This window comes from Lagopus leucura, unplaced genomic scaffold, assembly GCF_019238085.1.
Source record: "Lagopus leucura isolate 7727_CA_CO unplaced genomic scaffold, USGS_WTPT01 Super-Scaffold_100004, whole genome shotgun sequence".
NCBI lineage: Eukaryota > Metazoa > Chordata > Aves > Galliformes > Phasianidae > Lagopus > Lagopus leucura.
The window spans coordinates 29,802,430-29,827,144 of NW_024962264.1; the positions used below are offsets into that span (position 1 = coordinate 29,802,430).

A 24,715-nucleotide genomic window follows, 5' to 3' on the forward strand; every position below is an offset into this window, starting at 1 on the left:
GAAGAGGGCAGAGATGCAGAAGCAAACGTCTCCTGTTCTTTAATGAATGTAGCTGTTATCTGTGAGCGCGGGGAGCTGAACTGCACCGTGGTGGGGTGATTATAATGCCACCGACTGACCTGCTGAGGCAACCGGGGCGGCACATAGAGTGCTATCATAGTGCCTTCTGAGTTCCTGGCTAAAGCAAAGTGGGCCACTCTGTTCCTGCACCCCACAAACTTGCCACACAGAAAGGAATTTGGGCTGAAGGATGCAGACAGACCACATTGCTTTATCAGAAACCTTGGGGCCTTCCTCATTGCTGCCCGGAAGCTGCCACCGCAGCCAGGAGCGGGTCTGTACCTAAAATGGGGGGCTGCCCCGTCGGGGGCTCACACCCACAGGGCCGTCACCGTTTCCAGGGCGCACAGGGCAGAGGGGTGTGGGAACGCCCGATTTCCGACACGGGACGGGCTGCAAAGGGGAACGGGCTTCGCTGCCAGCAGCAGCCAACGCTCCGCGCACCTCTCCGCTGGAGGCCTCGGCGCCCCGCGGCACGGGGAGGAGCGGAGCCGGGAAGGGCGGGCTGCGCGCGGGAGGCGTCGTGTCGCGTCCCCGCCCCGCGGCGCTCTCCCCGCACACGCCCGCCCTGCGCCGCCGCCGCGAGCCGCGCCGCGCCGAGCCCAAGCAGCAGCCGGTCCCGCTCCCCCGCCGTCGCCATGAGCTTCTTGTTGTGAGTATGCGCCGAGGGGCGCGAGGGGAAGCTGACCCCTCCGCTTCTGCGGCCTTCCCCTCCCCTCGCTTCGCCCTCCTCTCCCCGTGCCGTCCCGCCGGGCGGGGGCCGCCGCCCTGAGGGAGAGGGGCGGCCGCTCTCGCACCGTTCCGCGTCGCGGCGGAGCGGCGCGCTGCCCACCCTCTTTGTGAGCCGGCCCGCGGCGCTAACGGCGCTGGCGTGTTCTGGGCTCGGGAGCGCGGCCGCCGGGGCCGGGAGGAGGGTCCGGGGAAAACCGCCGGGTGTTCGGGGAGGCGCTGCGGGAGGCCGGTCCGGCGCGGTGCGGCGGTGCTGTGGGGCGAGCAGTCGTCGGTTGCGGCGTAAGAAGGCTTCCCGAGGAGTTAGTGGCAACCGAGGGGCGCGCGGGACCGTGCGTTTTGTAATTTCGCTTCGTAGGCAACAACGGAATGAACTTTGGTCCCTCCCCTTGGGAACAAAGACGAGGTACTGCCGGCAATTAACATAAACCGGTTCCGTGACCTATTAATTAACGTGAAGATGCGCTCTAGGGAAGGGAAGGCGGGCGGCTGCCGAGGGCTGAGGGAGGGCCGTCGCCTTCCCTGCTACGCGCGGGCGCCGCGGGACTGCTGCCGTGGGACTGACAGCTGCGAGCGGCTCCTGCTGATAAGCGCCAGATGTCCGCGGCCTCCTTCGGGGGAGATGCGTTATCTGGGGAGCTGCGTTCTCGCGGAGACAAACCGGCCCGGCGCTAGCTGACATCCCCCGGAGCTCCGCGTTGCGTCCAGCTTCTAACGCCGCTAACGGAGCCGCTCGTCTGGAACTGCGCTGCTGCCGCCTCGTCCCAGGAGACGCCGCTCAGCTGCGGGGTCGGAGCCGCACGCCAGAGGTGGGCGCAAATGACCGTCGGTGGACCCGGGAGCGGCGCTTCTAATGAGAAGAAGCCCAGCTGTCCCCCTCCTTCATCATTCCCAGCTGCTGCAATGGAGAAGGGGAACAGGGTTTCTCGTACAACGGTGTCCTGGGAGTTTGGTTTGCAAATGAGACGACCTCACAATCCTTGGCATTTGGCTAACTGGCAATGGAAAAGCATGAAACCCTCTGTTGCAGGCAGTAATGAGATTTTTTTTTATATATTTTTTTCCAGACACTTCTGAAGCCCAGGAAAGCAAACCTCCCCCCACCCCCCTTCCATTGTTTCACGTACTGTTGAAAAATAGAAGTGAAAACTGAAATTGTTGCATGGCATATCCAGAAATGCTGGCAGAGCTGTCTCAGCTGTTGTTGGCAGTGTAGTCTTTTGCTCAGCTGCAGTTTAGAAATGAATTTAGGAAAAATAATGTTACCAGGTTGCCTCGAGGAGGCCTGGGAAGCTGCCTGTGTGCTATTGGCAAGTAGTTATTTTCTTTTAAGTTACTGTCCCCTTTTCTTCAGCTTTGATTTCATGTTATCTGGGTAGAGCTGTTCAGTGATGGTGGTTGGATATCTTTATATTCACTAGTTCAACCTTGTTTTTGTGTTGCAAAACCCCCACATTTCCCACAGTTTTCCGTAGTGCTTTTTCACCGAGGGTTTCCTGGATACGAAGGTAACCAAGTTGTTCCCTTTGTCCATGCTGTTTTCTCTGCCTCAGTGGTACTGCTGTCTGTTTGCAAACAGATGCCTGGTTTCGATCTCAGCAGCCTGAAGTTGTCGTTGTGCACCCACCAGAAGAGTTCTCTACATCACGATGAACCTGTCACACAGGTTTATCTTCGCTGCCTTGGCTGTAGTTTGTCAGTTTGACAGCCGAGTACCGAGAGCCCCGTTCTGCTTGCAGACTTTGTGCCCTGCTCTTGATTGCGCCTGGATAGCGCAGGGTGCTGGGGGCCCCTCGCAGCCGTTGCGCCGTCCCTGTCTGCTGACGAAGCCAGTGCTATTCTTCTCTGTTGCTAGGACCAGTGCCACATAAAGCTACGTGGGAGAACAAAATCAAGGGAAACCATTGTCTTCTCTTGTTATGGATAACATTTTAGAAAGGGTGTCTTTTGCCACGAGTCACTGGATTAATACAGCTCCGTTTTGGCAGCAGTTTTTATTTTCAGCCTCACTGCCTTCTCTTTCTGATTGATTTTTTTCTTTCTGAAAACACCTCTGAAATGATTTTATAGGTTGTCTTGGATCTTTAAAAAAAGTAAAATGAAGAGAGCTGAACTACGAAGTATCTTTAGTTCCAAAAAGCTCCAATTGAGAAGTTTTCTCTAGGACGAAATTGTAGCTTGGTTGCAGGTATTGGAGCTTACATCTCCAAGGGAAAAAATTAAAGATAGTTCTGGTAGGCGTGCCATATGGGAAGATGCTTGTGTTGTCCTACACTGGCAAAACTTACGTAAAAAAGTAGCTAGATAATTCATCTTTAGAAGAAAATATTTTTATTATTAAAGTTGTGAAACGTTTTTTTTGTTTGTTTGCCGTGTTTTTGCTTTTAAAATAAAAGCTATCTCCATGTTCTCTAAGTTCCTGTGTGTGGAGTTCCAGGAGTTTCTTAATGTTAGATTGATGTAGATAGTCAGACCTGGTGAGATGTCAGAGGGCCGAGAGCTGATGGATACAGCACATGGTGGTGTGGATGAGCAGCAGTAGTTTGGGGACGTTCGTGGATAAGTCAAGGTGGAGTGACCTTGGAAACAAAGCAGGGGAAAGGTATACTCTTATTTTCCTGTCTTACATAGGATAGGAGAGCTGAGCAGTTTCTTCTGATGATATCTGTGGTTGTTTTTCACATTTGTGGAAAGTGCGATGGGACATTCATTTTTTCCTTCCATCTCTTGTGGAGTAATATCAAAATTAGAGCTGGTGTTTTTGTTTCTGGATTGCTGAGCTACAGCCTCCTGTTTCCCTGTCTGCCCCTGCTCTTGAAGAGCGCTGTGGCTGTTTGTTTCCCCTTCTTTGCCTTTCCTAGATGCTGAGTTGCTGTTACTGTCCACTGAAAGCTGCTTTTAAAGTAGGCAGCGATTTTCAGGTTCTGTAGCTGGAGAAAGGAGCCCAGTGCTTCATGGACACTTCTGCAGTTCAAAGTTGAGATGTAGTATCTGTCTCCTCATTATCAAAAACTCCCATAGAAGACTGTCATGCACTAATGAACTGGAATTTCAGCCACTGAAAATCAATGTGTGGGCAGTTACAGTCTGTTAGAAGTGGGACATGTGCTTATCCAACAGTCAGATCTCTTTGTTCCCATTACTTTAAGTACAGGTTTTATAGGACAATTTAGGGTAAATTCTTTGGTTTTAGGTTGACTAATGTAATGCTGCTGTGTAGACTGGGTTCCTAGAGGAGAGACGGAGGGAAAGGTTCTTGAAACGTGTGTGTTGGCTCACCACAGTCTGCTGTTGAACCAATACTGCAAGTGATGCAGTCACTTCTTTTCCAGAAGAGTGCTGGGAATGAAATTTCTCTCCAGTTTGCCGGTGACTGAATTAGAGAACTGCAAAACATTTTAACACTTTTCCTGTAAGCTTCATTAACGTTTTCTGGGGAAAGCAGAATTCTTTAAAGGCAGAATTGGTATGAATTCAGCAGTGACCCAACACTACGTGGGAAGTAAAGCTTTTATTTTCTAGCTGCTTGTCCTTTCACTGAATGCTAGGTTGTAGAAATAGACAGACACTCATACCTGAAGTTTGTGTTGAATATTGTTGAAACGTGTCACTTCAACTGTGCTGCTGTGTTTGATTCCTGTGTTGAAAGGCTTGCTATCGAGGTGTGCCTCTTGGCTGGCACTCATCTGTCACTTCTACAGAAAGGAGCACCAAGAGAAAGCTTCCAGAGACCATGGCAATGAATACAGCGTTAAAGCTCCTCAGAAAGAAGTGTTGGTGTTCCTCTTGCACCATTCATTTTCCAGTTCTCAGTCTATTGAAAAATGCTCCATAGAGCTCTTGTTGCTTTGCTTCATTCATCTTTGCAGAAAACCCTAAAACATTTTGAGGGTGCAGTTTGCTGATATGCTTGTCATCCTTATGATCTGGCTTAGCGAAGTTAAACCAGCAGAAATCTATTGATTCCTTTTTTGTAGGATTAGTTTGTAACTAATTTAGCTGTGTGGGGTCATGGAGTAGTGAGGCTCGGGGTGGTGCAGGAGGCATCGAAGCAGCAGGAGTACGTGGACATGGCAGAAGGCAGGGAAGAGCCTTCTTCCTTTTCCTCACGCTGGCAATCTGGTTAGTTAAGCCGTACCGTCCGCCCTGTCCTTTAAACTCTGTTGGGCTCTGTGCACATTGCTGCCTTCTTAGATGGTTGAGTTTTTGCTTCTGTAGCAGGATAAGTTAAAAGTGAAGGAACAAACATGCAAACAATGGTGTTGTTCAGTGTGAAAGTTGTGTATGCTAGGTGGAGGTGAATGTCCGATCTTAATTGCTTCCTAATGGCTTGGTTTTGTTCTGCAATTGTTTTCCCTTGTTTGTTCTTCCCTCTTTGTGCTTGCAGTGTAAGTGAACCTACAAATTAGCTATTTGCATTTGTCAGATGAGAACTGTGGTGAGCGGGGATCGCTTTTAGGGGAGGATTTGGGTGCGTGTGCTGTGGGATGGTTTTTAGTCTGGAAGAGATATCTGATGCAGTGTGCAGCTTTCTGCCAAGTCTTTGGATTTAGGCTCTCTTTATGGCAATAGAGAACAGTGGTTAAGGACAGCCCTGGGGGTCACAGTTACCAACTTAGGCTGTATGTATCCTGCAAGATGCATGGTCTCCTTTTATTTGAAAAAAGATAAAAGATTAGAACCATTTGTACAGCAAAGAGTGGCTCAGGAGTTACAAGAGTGGCAGTATGCTTTCATGCCCAAGGCTGGCAGTATGAAGCTGCTCGTTTTGCTTAGAGAGGTAAATAGCCACATTTCCTCGTGCCCCCTTAAGTCGTACAGAGTAAGCAATAACGCAGATTTTGCTGCCAAAGCTATCAATAACCCTTTGACCCACAAATCAACTCAAACCACAGAATAAGCTTTGCAATGCTTTTAGCACTAATATACTGAGCCATTCCCTGTTACAGGCTGTGGGACTGTCAGAATTCAGTGCTTTGTCACATCCGTGTGTGTTGCCTTTTTACCTGTGGCATTTCCTTTCCGTTCGCTTTCCTAGCACTTCTTCGGCACAGGCGCGATGCTGGCTGTCACTGTTGTAAGTTCTGGTGACCAGCTTTGGGCGCTGTATCACAGTGCTTTGTGTGTCTCAGAAGCGGTCCGTTAAAAAGGGAAGCAAGGGCTTGTGTTTCTAACATCCCCAAACAGCAGCCACTAAATTCATGTGTATGAGATGTTAATTTTGCTTTAATGCATGCACAGTCCCTCGCTGTGAATTCAGGAAGGTAAAAGCAGTTTTTCCTGGCAAAGGTATTTTTGAAACATTTAAAAGCAGTGAATTGCTGATGACTTGGAACTGAATTTATTCAATCTTTACATGATTTTTTTTTTTTCAGTTTTCCTTCCAAACAAAAACTAAGGATAAGATCCAGCTTCTTGGTCCTTTCAGGTCTTGCCCTTCGATTCATTGACTTACAATGCATGATAGAACTCGCAGATTTAAGGAGACTTTCTTCTATCCTTCCATCCATCCATCCATCCATCCATCCATCTCTTCCCATTCGTCTTGAAACCCAATAGCAGCCCTCACTTCTTGCTCTTCTGCTTTTTGTGTAAAGACAGTTCTGCCTTGTCCACCCTTTCCTCTCCTTCCTCCTCCAGTTCCCAGCTGTTCCTTGGCAGGAATCCATTTCTTTTGTTATTCTCGCATGCCTCCTGTGATCCTGCCCGTATTTCAGCTTACATTTATTTAAAGCTTGCTGCCTTTCCACCTACTTGTTTTGCTTGCCTATCATTGCATATTATCTTTAAATTTGGTTGCTTATGTACAGAGGTAATTACTTGTGTCCTAGGGTTATGAGCACAGCTGATGTACAGAATCTGACTCCCTTCCTTAGTGAAGAAAAATGTGTTGCAGATTCCAACTCAGAACACCTGAATTTGCTGTCTGTGTTACAAGTCTTACTCCTTTCTTTATGACGAACAAAATAAATGGGTTTAACTGAGCTTTGATAAAATGCTAAATTCTTTTTTTTCTAAAGGTGGTGTCATCTGATTTCTTATACAAAAACAGTTTGAATCCAGATGACAATGAGATGTGCTCCTGACGTTGCCTTGACTAAAATAGTCTAGTTGTGTTTTTACCAACTTCAGTAGTACCAACTTCAGTACAGTAAGACTTTCTGGTCTTCCTGCTGAGTGTTCCAGAGCCAGGGTGCAAAGTGACACTGTAATGTCTTCTATTTGTCTCACATCAACACGTTTTTTTCCCTGCTGCGGTTGGCATCTCTTAAAATTTCATGTTGTAATGTGAGTGGACAAGAGGATCATCTATGTACAATGTAAGTTTATAGGAGAACAGTTAAACTGATGGGAACTCAGCTGTGAAATGCACTGGCTGAACTAGTGGCCAAAGAAGAGCTCTCCTGTGTAGGTAGCAGCTGTTCCACCTCCGATGTTGCGGCCAGATGTGGTTTCTTGTTATGATTCCTTGCAAGGTATGAGCGGATTGTGCTGAAAATACTTAGACCTCATACAGGATTGTATTAAATGCAGGGGTTGTGTAAGATACACTTGGTGATGAGATAATGCAGGATATTTTTGGAAAGCTGCTAGATTATTCATTGGTGCCTCCTGTCCATTTCTTCCTGTTGTTCTCTGGGTTATTTCTTGGCTCTGATGATTGTTCTGTTACTTCCTGGCTCCAAACCCCATTTTACCAATTAGTCCAAGTGGAAGAGCAACCTTCAGGATATGTCATGGGGTTTCTGCTGGGACATTGCCCGGTGTTTCTCGTCTGCTGTGTTTGCAGTTTGTGTGACAACAGCTCCTTCTGCGTGGGGTTAGAAAAAACACACAGCCTTGCAAAAAGTGCTGAAGGGACCCCTCTCCTATGAAAGTCAGTTAAGTTTTTTAATGCTGCCTTTTCCCTAAACACATTGACATATTGTTTCTTTTTACTGAATTGAAAAGTACTGAAGACTGTCTTACACTGTTTTGTTAGTTTTCTTTTTCTTTCCTTTTTTTTTCTTTTTTTTTTTTTTTTTTAATGCCCTGCTGTGATTTCTTAGGTTGCCTGACCAGCTTTACTTTAGTCATTCGTAAAGCACTGGCTTTCAAAAGCACTGATCAGCATTTTGGGAAACAGTCCATATTCTGAGGCATGTTCTTCAAGCACTATATTTGGTGTATAAGTAAGGATCTAATTTGATATTTGAGCCAAGTTTTTATTACTGTAATTCATCATCCTCAACAGCATGTAGATTGCATCCTGAAAAGCTGTGCTTGCCGCCTTCTTGAATGTATTCAAAGGGTGTGACTGTTTCCAGCAGATAGGGTTTAGGATGCTGAGGGCATTAGTAATGTACAGGCATAGGGAGAATTCAGCTGGGTAGAAGGACGTTTCTGTCACATGTGGAATAGTTTCCTTTTGCATGGGACACTTTTGTCCTTGTTTTATGAAATGGGAAGTGTGCTCTAGTGATGAAATGACAGGCAGACAGATGCTGTTAAGCACGTGCTTTGCTAGTGGCCCCTTGGCTCCCTTTTCTCACCTCCTGCTCCTCAACCTGAATGCTACTGATGTTTTCAATTAGTCAGTTAGGTGTAGTAAGCCTCCTTTCTTGATGGACGTTTCCACTGTCTTTTCTTTAAACGCAGTCGGTGGTGCTATGGGAAAAAATAACACAGCCTCACAGAGTTAGGAGTTTCCTTGTAGCTCTTTTGGAATTTCCTTAGTTGCGTCTTCTCTAACAGTACCTTCTAGTCACCATTTGTGATCACTTGTGGGTGTGCACACCGTGTGTTTCATTTGTTTCCCTCTCCTGCCAGGCACTTGAGTGTTGCTGCTTCCCTCAGAAGAAAAAGTTCTGTTCCCTTGTGCTCTGCATGTTGGTGGAGTTTCTCATTCTGCTCTCCATGTTTCCATGTGTCTTTGTAATGTGTGCAGTAGCATCTCGCACCCACATCTGTTTGCAGGCATCTTCCTGCTGTCTAACTGACTTTCTTTGGAAAACAACATTTTCTTGGAAACAGCTGAGTGATGGATTGTAATAATTTCTCCAAAACAGGCATAGAGTCCTCCTGTGTTTGCTTCCTGGGCTTTGCCTTCATCATGCACACAACAAATGACAGAGAGGAGTCCTCTGACATGGCTCAGATTGCAGACTTCAGGGTGGAGTCTCTCTGCAGGTGCTGCTGGTAGAGAGCGCAGGGTGTACATGTGAGTGTACTGTGTGATCTTCTCTTGCAGGCACCTGACTTGTGATTCACACTGTGCTTGCCACTGGGCAAGCTGCATCCTTGTTGGTGTCAGTTCTCATGCAGCACTCCTTGCTGCAGGGTACGAATGGCATCCCTTTCAGCAACTTTGCAGCTGCTATTTACAGTTTTATCAAGTCCTCTTCAAGGGATAACACGCTGTACATTTGTGTGCAGTAGAAATAAGTGTTTGGATGGCTTTGTAGTGCTATATGTATGGGGAAAAATAGGTTTGACAAAAGAAGCACAGCACTTATGTCTGCTGAATGATTTATTGGATACGTTCATTCAGTAAGCTGAGGTTTGAACCTTGGTGGGAACTAAACTTTGAAGCATAACTGGGTGAAGTTCTCACTTCTCTTTGAATTCAAGTTGTGCCCTTCCAAAATTTAAAAAAATGAGCTAATACTAATTGACAGGAATAAGGATTTCCTGGGAGAAGAGGGGAACATTAGTGAGAGGAAAAAGCACTGTTTAGTTTGCAGAGAACTTAATTAGTGACTGAAGTGATGAAGGTACTGAACTCCTCAGTAGTCCTGAAGGGGAGGAAAAATAAAAAGAGAACAAAGCAGTTGGGGAGGACGGAGCACTTTGTGTTTGCCTCCTTCAGAGTTCTGCTTGTAGCCTGTCTGAGGGGGGGAAAGGGGGGGGGAAGTGAATATCAAAATAAATCTAGGTTTGGTTTCGCCTGACAGTTCCAAGGTGTCTTTCTGTATGTGTACATACACAGTAGATGAGTGTGTTAAAGCAGTGAAGGAAACTGGATCTTATTGAAAGAATCCAATGAAAGCAGCCCACTGCTCTTCTTGCTTTGAAATTTAACTTTATTTGCAAAACAACAAGCTCTGTCAGAGGCTGCAGTTCTTGTGCCCTGTACACGTTTCCATTTCCCTGCTGTCTGCATGTTGGCCCCTGTCTTTGCAAGTCTGCAGGACACGCATGGCTGAGTGTTGTACACTTTGTACTGCTTTCATTTCATCCAAATTCCTCTCCAACGGATTCTTTGTCATTCTCCTTTCCGTGTCTCTGTGCTGTCCCCCTCCTTGCATTGCACAGCACTGCTGTTAGTCCTTCAGGCTGAGTCACTTCCATGACTGTTGGATGCTCTGGGAGTTAGTTTGTGTTTTGAGTAGTGTATGGCTCTGATTGTCTTGTTTGTTTTGAGGGCTTTCCAGGAGATGAAAGCTTATTAAATGAACATGTTGTATGTGAAACAAGGGAATTGGTCTGCGAGCATAGCAAACTGATGATAACTTCCTAGTTATGGGATGGTGTTCTGGAGGCTTCCCTCTTCCTTGTGTTAGGAATTGCAGTAAGCCGCGTCCCGCTGGATGAACTGCCAGAACACCCTTGCCACCGATGTGGGCAGGGTGGTGGTAGGCAGGAGCATTGTAGCACAATGCCCTTGTTCATAGGCACATTGAGCTCCCCGATGGAAAAACAGAGGCGGAGAGCTGTGGAGAAGTGCAGGTGCCTCGTTCTATGTCTGTGGCCATGGAACACCTTTGGGACTTGGCTCCAAGGGCACCACTGCAGGGGAGGCACAGGGTGCAGAGGCAGAGCTGGACTGAGGGGCCACCCCCCAGACCCAGTCCCTAGGTGTTATACTCAGCTGGCCCCTTCTGAGGAAGGATGGCAGGAGCGCCTTTTCAGCTGTGTTCTGGTGCATGTCGCAGCAGCCAGCTTGTGCTGGGCTGAATTTACTCAATTTCACCAACTCTGAAATGTGTTTCTAGAAAGAAAAAAGAGCATTTCAAAACTGTGAAGTGTATGTGTTAGGACAGCTTGCAACGCTGAGTGGTGATTGTTGGGGCAAGAAAAAGCAAAACCATTCCTTAAGGCTGTCCTCAGTAGCCTTACTGGATATGAATCATCTGAGAAACTTTTTTAACACGTAGAGACTTGCGAATAATGCTACCTGTGTTTTTTTCGTTTGTAAGGTTATTGGTAAGATTATGATGTTTTGCTCTGCCTCCTCACATCTCATCCTGTGTGAGACACTACAGTGTGAAGATAGTTGATTCTCTGACAAAAGAGAGCTAGATTTTAGTTCCTGTCTTGATGGACAGAAAATTAAAAACTCATAAAAATACCTATTTTGCTGTCAGAAAACAGTATTTTCTCCTTTGGTACAAAGAAGCATTATTTCAGATCAGTTGCTGAGGGGAAAAAAACAAACAGAAAATGAAAACAGGTTACTATATACCTCTTGAAAAGTATGTTCAGGTTGAAGAGCATGCTGAAAACATAGCTTATTCCACAGTCCAGCAAAGGAAAAGAAAGGTTGGGGAAGGATGGGTAGCAGTACTTCACTGAGAAGGGCAAAGTTGGATGTGGGATTTTGGCTGAATTTGGGTTTATCCCATTTCTCGACACTGAAGGAAGCACTCATTTTAGGATCAGCCTGCACTGTTTTGCAGGCATCGTGAGTTCCGTGTGCTGAAAAATCAGGGTATTGTTTTAAATCCCTCTGGTCTGTGATATTTTATTTTTAGATGAGGAAACCTTTAGATTTGTGTGTTTTTAAGCGTGGTTTAAAAGAAAAAGCAAACCACAAAACAAGTGTTAGAAGCTATGCTTTTTCCTTCCTTTTTTTCCTTCTGAAAGGTTCCCCACCTTTGTGTTTTGGGACTGCTAACCTTGGCTATTTTTATTGTTATTGTTTTAAATCTGAATTTCTTTTTAGACTGCTGTGCTCAAGGACCTGGGGCTTTTAGGAGGAAAGATGTTCCATGGGGCTTTTCTAAGCACAGTGCTGCAGAAGGAGTGTGCTGAAGCTGGAAGGCCTGGACTTGGCTTTCTTCTGTGGGTTATAGCGTGTGGCAACAGCCTTCTGTAGCCTGGGTAACTGCCTTTGATGTGGGTGATAGGTGAGCAATGGACACAGACATTCCTCACAAGGAGTGCATCTCCCAAGTGTGGTGTTAGCTTTGGGAAAAGGAGCTTCTCAGGCACCCTCACCATGACATCTCTAATTGCAGTCAGTGGTGGAGGAGACAATTAAGTTATTCTTATATCTCCTGCTCACTGGACTGGGAAACTTTGGCTGTGTGCAACTGATCATTTTCTGTTACTGTTTTGTACAGCAGTATGTATAAATAATAAACAACGTGTATTCTGTACCTGCAGGAATGAGCATATGGCTGTAGAAATTATTCAAATCAGTGCAACCGGTTCTTCCTTAAACAAACAGCCAACAGCAACAAAACCCTGGGCTTGGAATTACCTTCCTGCCACTGCCTCATGTTTTGAGAGAGCTGCTGTGTTGTGTGAAGAGTTGGCAGCTCTTAACTCTTTTCCAGACTGGCTGCTTCAATTTCCTTAGTGATCTTGGCAGAGTTTACGTTGCCCTCCATGGAAAGACAATTCTGCTTTTTACAGCTTAACATTTGTGAGAGTTATTTTTGTGAGGTGGGAGTGCTCTCTGCAAGTGTATTGCTTTTGCTAGTGTTCAGAATCATAACAGTGATGGTGTCTGAAGAATGTATGCAGAGGGAGGTCTTTCCAACGAGAGCTATCAGCTTGTGCACTTCTAGTCTCTGTTTAGACATACGCTTGCTGGCTTTTAACTCTTGGACTGCCTCTTAATGTTGAATTGTAATGCAATATTGGAATGTCTTGGAGCACTTGCAGTTTTCTAAACTGGAGCTGGCTGTTCTGGTAGCACCATATCTCATTTGAAGCCATTTGCCAGATCCTATGGTCACAGAATCACAAAATGGCTTAGGTTGGAAGGAACTTAAGGTCTACCCAGTTCCACCTCCCTGCCATGGGCTAGTTACCAGCCACTAGATCGGGCTGCCCAGGGCCCTATCCAACCTGTCCTTGAATCCTCAATCTTTGGTCATCCTCATGGGAAGTAGTATCCAGGTATTAAACCAGTGTTTGCAAAACTCTGTAGCTCTTGCGTGGCTGGGCTCTGAGGTTTCTCATCTTGCCCCAGAGCGTGGCTGAAGCACTCATTTCTCTGTCCTGTTGCATGTGTAGCTTCTGACCACAGGATGGAAGCTTCCTTGCTGGCTTTGTCTGCCATAGGCTGGTGGTTCTTTGTCATACCTGCTGTGTGGTGGTGGTACATCGGAGGAAGGTGAGTTGTAGAATACTTGTTTCCTAAATTCTTATGTGGGTTTTGGTGCCTCCAGATTGAAGTGAATGATGAGACATGCTCATTTTAATAGGTGGGAATCAGACTGGAAGATAATTGACTTTTTGGTACTACAGGAGCTGAGGAAACCAGTGCCTGGCTTGCACACCTTCTGTCTTCAGAACAGAAATGTTATGAATACTCTTTGTTATAAATAGAAATGCTCAAGTAAAATCTTGTCAGTGCAGATTTTGAACATGTACGATTTGATTTTTACCTGCTATCCTTCTGATGCTGTGATTGTCATAAAGAATAAGCTTTTACATTCTGAAACGATTGATTTGCTGTCTAAAAAGTAGCTAGAGGTTTTTATTTTCATTTCCGTATTGGCATCTTGGCTATTGGAAACTGACGTGATCATACTCCAACATGTCTATTCTTAGCAGAGTGTTTTAATTTGAAACCCATTGTTATTGTTTGAAGGCCTGAAATGCCTGCTTTTCTGGAATTTAGTTCTTGCCTTACAGTGTTTCTGTGTCTTGGAGTTTAAAAAGAGGCATGTTGGGAGTAGGGAGGTGCGCAGCTAAAACTTGGGCCTTCTCTGCTAAGTGTACTCATTGGCCTGAAGCACTGAGTCTCTGCCTCAGTTTCCCTGTGTATAGCAAGACACTGGTGATGCCTACTTCAAAGATGCTTTGTAGGATTAATTAATGCTTAGGAAGGCCTTTGAAGATGAAGAAGCAGGATTTGAAATATGAAAAGTTTCCATGCCCCAGGTAGAAATGTTCTGTGTGCTGACTTGAATTTGGCTTTTTCCAAATCTCTTGAGCACCTCCAGATGCTTGGAGGGACCTATTTCAGATGGACTGTGGTGGTGGACACTTTCAGGAGACACCAAGTTGTATAGCATTACCTCCAGAGGTTTGTTACTTGGAGGAAAGAAAGAAAGATGATATCCCACAGCCTCAGCAGTTTGCACGGGTAGCAGGCTTATCCTGAAAAAGGGGCCACTGCAGCATTTTCCAGTTATTCTTCCCTAGGGCAAGCTTCTGTCTTTTCCAATGTTTGATAAACCAGTCCATTGATGAGCCCTGTATGAAATGCTTTATGGTAATTGTAGCACTGTGTTCTTAGCCTCTAACATATTGTAGAGGCAATGCTGTCTTTACTTTGCAGGGAGGTGAAATAGTTGTGATATTTTAAAATAAGATCTTAATTTCTTGGAAGACATGTCAGTTCTGCACATGATGTGTGCTTAGGTGTGCAGGGGAAAAAAAGAGGATTTTTAGGTTGTCATCTTCATGTTGGCATCTCCTCTTTTCCATCCATTTTGCCAATTATGTAGTGACTGCATGTTTTATAGGCACCATGGTAGCTTTAGGTGCTCTAATGAACATGAATTAAGGGAAAACTTAGTCTGGGCTTTGTCACACGAGGGATTTGAGGAGGTCTTTGGAGCACGGTCCATGTTGCAGTGGTAAGAGTTTGAGGGTGACTGCTAAGAACAAGCTGTGAAGTCTTAAGTTTTACACGTAAGGACTCTAAGTTTTCTGTTTTAATTCAGGTTTCTGTGGAGATGCAGTAGGCCTTGTAAAAGTAGGTTAAATGCTCTGGAATTCTAATGGACAAATATCTTGAGTATGTGGAGATCTAAGGCAGGCCAGCCAAAGTGCTTCCTATGGGAATGTGAAAGTTTAAGTGGCTTCTTTTCCCCAGTTAAAAACAAATCAAAACAAAAAACATACCAGGGAGTTGAGTTGGATGTTTAGCTGCTTGGATTTTAAAGGATTTGCCAGTGCTGTGATTGAAGCTGGAGTGGGCTGTGAGGCTGGCTGCTAAGTGGGGTGGAAGTAGAGCGCCTGAGAGTTTTCCTTTCTGGAAGCATCATTCTGCAAACCCTAGGCAGGCCAGGCTGCAGAATCTGCATCATTAAAAATGCTCCCTGTCAGCAGACGGCAAGATAAAATTACAGCTTTGGAGGAAATTTGGTTCTTGCTCATAAGCACGACGTGACGTCGTGGTGAGGCCGAGCGGCGTGTGGGCTCCTGACAGTGGGAAGCGCTCCGTGCGGCTCAGACGTGTGGCTTCCTAGCTAGGCTTCCAGAGTCGTCCTGGCACTGTGAGTAATTGTTGTGAGCACATTCCATGATTTAGTGCTAGGGTGAGCTGCATCTGGCACTGCTGTAGCTGCACTTACCTTTAAAAATAGAAGGGCATAATTTGCTGGAAATGCTGGATGTGGGAGTAAAGAGAGCAAAACGTCCTTGGAATTGGAAGAATTTTTGAGAAGCCGTTACTTTCTGCGAGTCTGGGAATTGCTTGTGAGATATAGTGGGTCTAATGCAACGTTCTCTCCTTTTCATGAGCTTTCTCTGTCCAAAGAAAATGGGATCTTCAGTGTGACATGTGCGAGTTTTGTCTCATTTTTCATCTGCGTTAATGTGTTGCTTTGCAGCTGAAGGAGAGTTCAGAGGCTCTCAGCAAAGAGAGCTGAAAGAAAGCTCTCAGAGAGAGCTCTCAGAAAGGCAGGTGTGGCCTTTGCGTTGTAAGTTATCAGAAGAAATGCTTCAGAGATGCAGCTAATTCTTTTACAATTTGTATGTCCTACCTGATGGAGCCTTGCTTTACTGTGTATGTCACTGGCCACCAAACTGAACTTTGGAAAGTCAAGCTTTCCACTTTACACCCAAGAAGTTGGGAAAATAGATATGGAACAAGAAGACTCTATAATTCTGCCATATGTAATGGAGTGACATAAAAGGAAGAAATTAAAAAAAAAACATTTTTTTTTTTTTTCCCCAAGAAGCTTTCATCTCAGCATTGGGAATCACCATGCAGGAATAAAATGTTGCTGTGCTCAGGATTTAGGGAGAAAGCAGTGTTGCCATTCAGAGGGTTATTTGGCTGATAGTGCTGAGACAGAAATCAGTGGGGATGGCTTTGGTTAAAGAGCAGGAGAGCTACTGAGCTAATAATGTAGCTGAACCCATGTTTGCAGCAGCATTTAGAACTAGACTGCTGAAGAGCGAACTTAGCTGATAAGAGGTTTGGCTTAGAGAATCTGTTGCATCCCTGAACTTTGTATTAAGGAGAGTGTGACCATGTGTGCAGTTAAACTGACTTCACACGTGAACTGCACAAATGCATGGAATTTTGATAATGCATTGCCAAAATTGTAGATATTTCCATAGCATGGGATTACTAGCAGCCTGCATTTATCTTAATTGCTTTTCCTTTGGGATGCTGTCTGCCTGCCTTTCGCGTGAGGCCATTTCCTGCTGTCTTAGGATGGCTGTGCTGGATTAGAGAAGCAGGGATCAGATAGGTAATGGAGGCACATAGAGATATGTAAATAGGAGATGGCTTATTTGGAAGAATTGATATCAAGCATTGTGTATCCTGTTAGAGGTTTTGCTAAAGGAAAAGAACAAGCAAACCTGTGTGTGGAAATGGGATAGCAGGGATTGGTACTTGTTGATTTTCCTATGTGCTGTGCATTCTCTGCTTCTTTGACCATAGGAGGTCTCTGCTGGGTGTTCCATTGACCTGTGATGACTTCGTTTGCTATCTTGCCATCTCACAATCTGGGGTGTGAACGCTTACCCAGAGTTTTCTCAAAATAAGCTGTGCTATTTAGGGAGTTCCCTCCCTGTACTTGCCTTGTGCTTGGTTCTCTAAAGCTCACTTTTCCTGTCTAACCTCTGTTAACGTTCACTAACACTTAGGTGAGTTACAAAGTAACTTTTTACTGGCTACTGCTTGGTGTGTTTTATACCACCTCCTCTCCCTGAACAGAGATTTTCTGCTGAAGCTTGATGCTGCTCTTTGTAATCTGAATCCTTTCGTTAAATCCTCCCACTGTCTGGACTGAGCTTTTCTGGTTGCACTTGGAGTGCTCCATCTTCCTAGTAGTAGCCTCTGTAATGAGGCTGTAGATGTTGCCTTAGGCAATGACACCAGACCAGTTACAGCAGTTAAGTTCTTCAGTCATCATACCCATACGAAGAGGACAGTATTATGGAAGAGATACTGCCGTACCTTAGGTTTTAGACTTAGGTTTTAGGAATTAGAGAAGCTATGTAAACTGATAGGAAAGGGAATCTTATTTTCCTTTCTGTTTGATGATGAATGAATGACCTGAGCTGTAGAGTGGTGTGCCATCAGGACTTGGATTCCTTCATTGTTGTATTACAACATGGAGCAGAATCTTCTGAGCAGGTCTGGAAGTGCTAAGCATGCCCTTATCTTGTGCTGGTTTTCTTCTGCTTACATTGACACAAGTGGGGAGGTGATGATATTTGTCTCTCTTGGCCCTCAGTTGCTGTGAGTATTACCTTGCATCGGCCCTGTCTGTGCAGACGTACGCCAAAATGTTTGCCAGATGCTTTAAATTGTGTTGTTACTCCCAGTGTTGGCCTGGTGGCTGTGTGTTCCTGAAGAAGAAAACCTGCACCTGTAAGCAGACAGTTAAGTGTCCTGATTTTTTTTTTTTTTTAATTTTTATTTGTTTTTAACAAGTGCGTTCTCTTCTGATTGAGTTTGAGCCTGACCTAGCACCAAATGCATGTGGCTGGGGGAGTGGAAGGGGAAGGCAACTCCCTGAGCCACAGTAGCTCCTCCCTCCCACAGGGAGGCAATTATTTTATTTAAGATTTGAATCTGGTATCCTTGCTTGGGGTGTAATGCAAACGACTGGTCACGTGTTAGAAGTGTCCTATAGCAGAATGTATGGGAGCCGTACATTTCCTCTTCCTACTACTGGCTTTTAAGTGTATTTTGTAGCTGACTGCCTTCCAGGTCCTTCAGTATTGATGTAGTGTCTGTATGAACTGTAGAGTCATAGAATCCTTAGAGTTGGAGGGGACCTCCGAAGGCCATCTAGTCCAACTCTCCTGCAGTGAGCAGGGACACCACAGCTAGAGCAGGCTGTCCAGGGCCTTATCCAGCCTCACCTTAAAAATGAACATGGCCCATTCAGCTCTACCATCCCGTGGTCCCTTTTAGTCCAGCAAAGTGTTTCTTTATGAGACTTAGGAAACAGGATTACTCTGGAGGCCTACAGGTTGGAGGGTGCTGCTGTGCTGTGGCAAGGGAGAGTTGAAGTCTGAGGCTGTGTAAATCTCTAACCGGCCAGACTCGTCTGTTCCATTCCTGCAAAGATGGTATTTACCCTGCCCTTGCCAACAACTGGGAAACACGTTTATGTCCTATTTTATTATGTTTTCTTCTTCCACTGCTCTTGTTCAGGGCTAAGTTTAGATTTAACCAAACTGAAAACATTTTTGCCATGTGCTTGATGTTTGATTTTTTCTTGATCACCTGTTGTGTTTTGGAAAGAAAAATTTTTGTTGTGTGCATTGTTTCTACAATTGTACATGCCAACAGCTCCAGCAGAAATACAAGTCATCTTTGTTATTTCCTGCTGATGGCTATAGTGTTGTGTAGTGGGGAAAATGAAACACAAAATAGTTTGGATGTTAGGAAAAGGTTCTTCACCAGAGGGCAATGGGTGTGGAACACGCTCCTTAGGGCTGTGGTCACGGCCCCAAGCTTTTAAGCAATGCTGTAGACGTAGGATTTGGTTTTTGGATGGTCTTGTGTGGAACCAGGAGATGGACCTGATGGTCCTTGGGGGTTTTTCCAGCTGGGATTGTTCTGTGATTCTATGAAACAAGTTTCTTGGAGTGTTTATGTATGAGCAGGTAGCTGTACTAGATTTCCTCAAAGATGAGCTACAGCCCTTTGCGTTCAGACATCCAGTGCACCTGAGAGCAGCCTTACCCCTGTTCATCTGTGTTCAGCTGTGTGGAAGACTGGTGAAAAATGGGCAGACTTGTGTGAAGAGTTGAGAGCTGGGCAGTGTTTGTAATGAAAATTTAGCTACCTGAATTTCATTTCTTTCTGCACCCTTCATTGGAATTGAGAGCTCAATTTTCCTTTCCTAACATTTTTTTCTCAGTTTGTATGCTGAAACATTCACAAACGTAGCTCATTTTACATTTATTTTCAGCTATTTACTTTTGCATGTCATGTTTCTGACGTGTGAGGGAACAACGTGCTATCCAGGCTCACTGCCATCATTTAAAATTCAAGTATCAACTTTTTATCCCACGTCAGCCCCTATTGTTCAAACAAAGCTAAGGCTGGTAAAATGACCTTTGTGAAAGTTGTAGAAGTCGCCATCCGTGTTTCTTGTCAGACTGGTGGATTGTGCTGTGATGTGTGCTGTCAAACCAGAGTAAAGTGGAGTAGAAAGTTTGTGTGAAGTGTGTATCCTTCAGATAAAGAGCGTGTTTTTGAGCAGCTGTTCCTTAAAAGCTAAGTTCCTAAGCAATACCAGATAGTTGTAAAATGTATTTCATGTTGCCATTTTTAGCTGTCCCATCCCCCTTTTGACATTTATGTTTGGATCTAATGCACTGCTGGTGAACTGAAGTAGCTAAGATACTGTTCTGAATCAGCCAAGCCTGCGGAAAGTATGCGTTGCTAGATAACAGCAGCTTATTTTCAAGAAATTTGTAGTACCTACTTAACACACCATACTTGATGTAAAAAGGCAGCGATCTGAACAGGCTGGCTCTGCCATTTTAGTGTGCTTTTGCAGGTTGGATGCTATTTTGCATCTCTTGAAAATGGATGCTTTAGAATGTACGTGTTGGTTTTTTTTTCCTCTTATTTGATAACTTTTGTTACCATAACAAGTGTGATGACTATTTGGAATGGAGGAGGATTCTTCTTGGTTGGGCTGCTGTAGTCTTCATGTATGGTTGTGCACAGTCTGGAGAAGGAAATATTGCTGGTCTCATCATGCCTATGATCCAGTTTACTGAGAAAAGGGGAAGGGAAGCTGAATGTTCCCAAATGTCCAGCTGGCTTAATGTTAAGGTGAACAGATGAGAAGGCAAGAGAGCAGAGCATCATTTAATTGGCTTAAACAAAGTGAGTCAAAGCACCTGCTGTGTCGGCATCCCAGTTTTTGTTAAATTTACATTCTGATGCGAAAACATAGGAGTTGGGAAAAGTGTTTTAATGCTGATACTGTGCTTGTGAGCAACTTGTCCACTGCTTGCTTTTTCTCCTTCCCTTTTTGCAAGTTGTATAATGTTTCCTCTCCCTTTCACAGTGGCAGTCGCTCTTCCAAAACCTTCAAACCAAAGAAGAACATTCCAGAGGGATCTCACCAGTACGAGCTGCTTAAACATGCCGAGGCAACACTTGGAAGTGGTAACCTCAGGATGGCTGTTATGCTTCCAGAGGGTGAAGACTTAAATGAATGGGTTGCAGTTAACAGTAAGTTGGCTAACACACACACACACACTCACACACGTGAGGAGGGTGCTGAATGAAAGCTGATACTTGTAGGAAGACAGCTGTGTACTTCTTTCTAGTGATAGTGCAGAGCATTGCAAACGTGTTGCAATGGGGAGAGGAGAATGTCCTGTCCTTTAAACGTAACAGATGCTGAACAGATGCCAACACAGAGACAATATTCTTTAAGCTTCTTGTTCCAAAACTATGATCTTGTCTTTAAAATAAATAAATAAGTAAATCTTAGTGGTTAAATTGTGAGCACTTGATCACCAAGAAGTGTTAAGGTAGAAATGCCACTGCTGTTCTTAGAAAAGAGCTTGTCTGTGCTGTCTTAGTATGTTTAAGCTCTTCAACCAAAGTCGTTACGTGATAGTTTGGACAAGCATATACATGCTAGGTATAAAACCTTAATTTAGGTAACTATGAGGGCCATGTCTAAAATGTTGAGACTACAGTGATGTGTGGCCTGTCTTTCCTTCTGCCTGATGCAAACCTAGAGACAGATCTTTGCAATATTCCTCAAATTAGTCCCTTCCTTTTGTTTCTACCACATTGTGAGCCTTTGCTTTGGTAAATCTCTTGATTTTAACTCTTCTAAAGCTGCTTTTCCTAGCTCTCTTTTTTTTATGCTAGAGCAGGTCAAACAGTGGGGCCCAAATTGGTGTATTCTGATTGCCTGACTGTTTCCTTCTCCTTCTCCCTGCAGCATGATTTTGCTGCCTTCCTTTTACCCTTTAAGAATGGATTAATTGAAATTGCATTGTGCTCTGTAGCTTGTATGGGGTTTTGGTTGCCACAGACTGTGCCTTATCTGGGTATTTCCTTGTCTTTTGTGTCTGTGGCATGGCCTGCAAGTACAGTGTTAATTGTGCACTGCAGTATAAATTACATACGAACTAAATGTCTTCTAATTACTTATTTTACTTCTGTCTGTTTCTTTCTGTTCTTTGACATGTTTGGGAAGTGACCTGAGATACTGACTTCTACCTTTGAGTTTTTTAACTATGGGATATAACCTGTCACTCCTTCTAGAGAATGTTGAAGCTGCCAACACCATTCTTTATACAAATTTGTTCACACTGCACTGCAAAACTGCCTAGAAAAAGAGCCAGCCTGTTTCTATGAGTAAGCATTACTAATGATGCCTGAGATGTTACTTGCATCCTTCCCTTTTGGGGGTTCCTTCATTCCGTGGCTGCTCTTTGTTGTGTGGCAGTGATTTTCATCTCCCAAATGATTTAGCTACTAAATTAGCTGCCTGGCAAAAGGCAGTGAAGCATTTGAGAAGAGTGGGAGCTACCTTTTGCTAACAGCTGCATTTTGTAATGAAGTGGTCCTCTTTCATGCCTTCTTGTAATACAGTGGGGGTGCAACCTTTTATTCTTTATTTTTTAAAAGTGAGTGGCACCTTAGATGCTCTCTGACTTACGTCTACCACACCCAGTACCAGGTAATGGTAGCTGTGAGCCTCTTCCATTGATGGAGATACTTCACGAGGTTAGGAAGTGTACGACTTCACACAGTAGGAGCACAGGAGGAGTGTGCTCCAGTGCTACTTGCTTAACTCCTAACCTTAGAGATGCTTTATGGGAATGAATTGACTTATATGAAGATTTTAAAAGTGTGTTAGTGTATTTAAAAGAAAAATGAGAAATGTGCGATCAGTTGATTTTCATTTGGCTTCATGATGAGAAACTATTAAAAAAGCACTTCAGAAGTACAGTTCACATCTATGCTTGCAGCAGATTAAAATGTACACCAGACGTTGTGCACTTGAAGTAGAAAAGAATGTTGAAAAGCTAACCTAAACCCTCAAAACTTAAAAATGGTGAGTAAAAAGAGGAAACGAAAATGTGAAGAGACACTGTACTGCTTTACAGATGTTGGGAAAGAGGATCTTGCCTTTTCCTTGTTTGTCAGACACTGCCGACTGTGGTGGATGGGTGATGTGTCTCAAGGCACTTTGAGACTTGCAAATGTGGGATTTGCAATAATCAGTCATCTTGTCAAAGATGTGGGTTTTTTGAACACGCTTGCCCCAGAGCAAATGCTGGTCTGTGGTTTCTACTGGGAGCAGCGATTGGAAACTTAATTAACAGTTCTTGTGTACACATAAAAAAAACAATGGCTGCATTTAACTGCTTCTTGCTGCCTCTGCAGTGTTGAATGTCACACAGTGCTGTGGGCAGTGTGTTCCCATTGCACGCCCAGAGAGGCTTTAGAGGCCCTCCTTGTCATCTGTAACTTTATCAACCATTCTCAATGTTGTCATATCATTTTTTTGCTGTTGCTTTGCAAGAGAAAGACATGTTTTGTTGCTGGAAATGAACAGCAGCAGGTGCCTGCCATAGAGGTTTTTATATACTTCCCTCTTTTGGTACCTGGGAAGTTGTGCGGCGCAGTTTTAGCTTTATATCCTGCATCTGCTGAACAGCAGCTGGGATTCGCTGCCATGATGTGCATGTAATCTTAGATGTTTATGTTCCTGAATAATCAGTGATGATACATACCATATTCAGCCCTCCCATTCCCTTAGCCATCGCTTACTTTAATGGTATACAGTATCTACTGGTGTTTACAGTGAAGATGTCAACCTACATCTCATTACAGCATAACTGTAATTTTCTGTAGATAAAAGCAAATAATGTGAATTTGGGTTGACAGCAAAGTAGGGCTCTCGCTCCTCTTTGGCATAGCACCAGATTGAGAGGACTGTATGCCCGTTCTACCAGGTCCTGCACATTGCTTCTATGAGTATTCACTGCTCTCTTCTGGAACCAGTGACTTTAAAAATGTTGGTTTTTAAGTTAAGACAAACATGTCTATTTACCTACTGCTGAGACTGGTTTCAGGAAAACCATTCCTGTTTGATCAGAATGAAGAGATTTGTTTATCTGTTAGTTTGGATAATGTGTGCCTTGTATGGGAACTGCTGAGTCACGGCCTGAACCTCTGATTGATCACCTGAGGTGAGCCAAGAGTCAGCCAGAGGAGCACAGGTGAAGGCAATTCACCTGTGCTACCGGAAGGGGTGGAGCCAGGCTCCACCCCTCCTGGACCTATTTAAGAGCTGGCTACCAGAGGGGAAGGATCTCTTCTGGAGATCCTCCTCTTTGATATCTTCTAGTGAGCTCAACCCAAGGGTAAGCTCTTCTACTTATTCTCTTTTGTGATCCTTGTTTGCCTTACTCTTTTGATTATATTGCAATTATAACATCTTGATTATACAGCTTTGCCTTACTCTTTTGATTATATTGCAATTATAACATCTTGGTTATACAGTGCCTATTTAATATTAAAGGATTTTATTCGAGTATTCCTGACATTTATCTCAATAAAGAAGCAATTTGCCACTGGCACCCTGTATTGGCAGGTAACACATAGGTAACACTGATGTAAACTTAAGTCTGAAGTCATGCTGAGCTCAGTCTATGTACCAGTTTCCCATTGTGAGGATCCGCCTTGCAGATATGATTGCAAAATTGTACCTGGAAAGGCTCCTTTTGTAGAAGTGGAAGGCCTGGTGCTCAAAGCAGTAGGAGCAGTATAGTGCAGACTGAGCACCGGGGCGTTCAGACCATTTATACTTCATCTGTGATTTCTTTCAGGGTGAGAGCATGTCAGTGGAATGGTTAAATTTGCAAAGCACTGTAGTTAAATAGAAGTTGAGCTCTACCACGCTTATTTTTTGTTTTCATGTTATTGCTGAATTTCATCCCTGCACATGATGAAAACACGAGATAGATGAGTAAGGACACCAAAGCTGCTCACACAAGTTTTAGGTTCCTGTATGCTTGCATTACTTGGGTTCATCCAGAAGTTAACAGGAGTGGCTGCAGAACGAAGCAGGTGGAAGTATTTAATAAAACTGTTACATTGGAACCTTGGTCTTAATGGTAAGAATTCAGCTTTAATTTTCTAGAGCTCGATGTTGGTCCCTCTGCAATTTTAACCCATGGCATCCATTGTTAATTATTGGTAAGATGCTGTGCTCTCTAACAGGTGCACAGGGGGGCCATTCTCTGAAGGGAGTTGAAGTGGGCTTTTAGAAACTGATCACACGATTCCTAAAAACTTTATCTGCTGTAAGACCACTGAAGAAGGGCCTTGCTTTCAAAGAGCTCTAAGTTCTTGAACATCTATTTACAGTAGTGAGAACAATGGGAATTGTTAGATATGTTCACTTCTGGCCTTTTATTACAGTAATTCAGCAGTAGACTGTTAAAATGAAACTTAGAGAGCAGCTCTTCAACAGAAATATCCAAGGATGGTTTGCAAATGAGAAAACTTTGT

General features: G+C 44.3%; 1 protein-coding gene across 2 annotated transcripts in view; it reads left to right on the plus strand.

Annotated features, from left to right (window-relative positions):
* Positions 1-644: 644 nt before the first annotated feature.
* MOB1B (MOB kinase activator 1B) overlaps positions 645-24,715 on the plus strand; it is a 39,229-nt gene continuing 15,158 nt past the window's right edge. The window contains exons 1-2 of one of the 2 annotated variants that reach the window (XM_042870940.1): positions 645-712; positions 20,235-20,401. In XM_042870940.1, the coding sequence (XP_042726874.1) occupies positions 699-712; positions 20,235-20,401 (181 nt within the window). In that variant the 5' untranslated portion in view covers positions 645-698. Of the gene's footprint in view, positions 713-1,013; positions 1,823-20,234; positions 20,402-24,715 lie in introns of those variants that run through there. The other variant, XM_042870939.1, reaches the window with a different exon arrangement.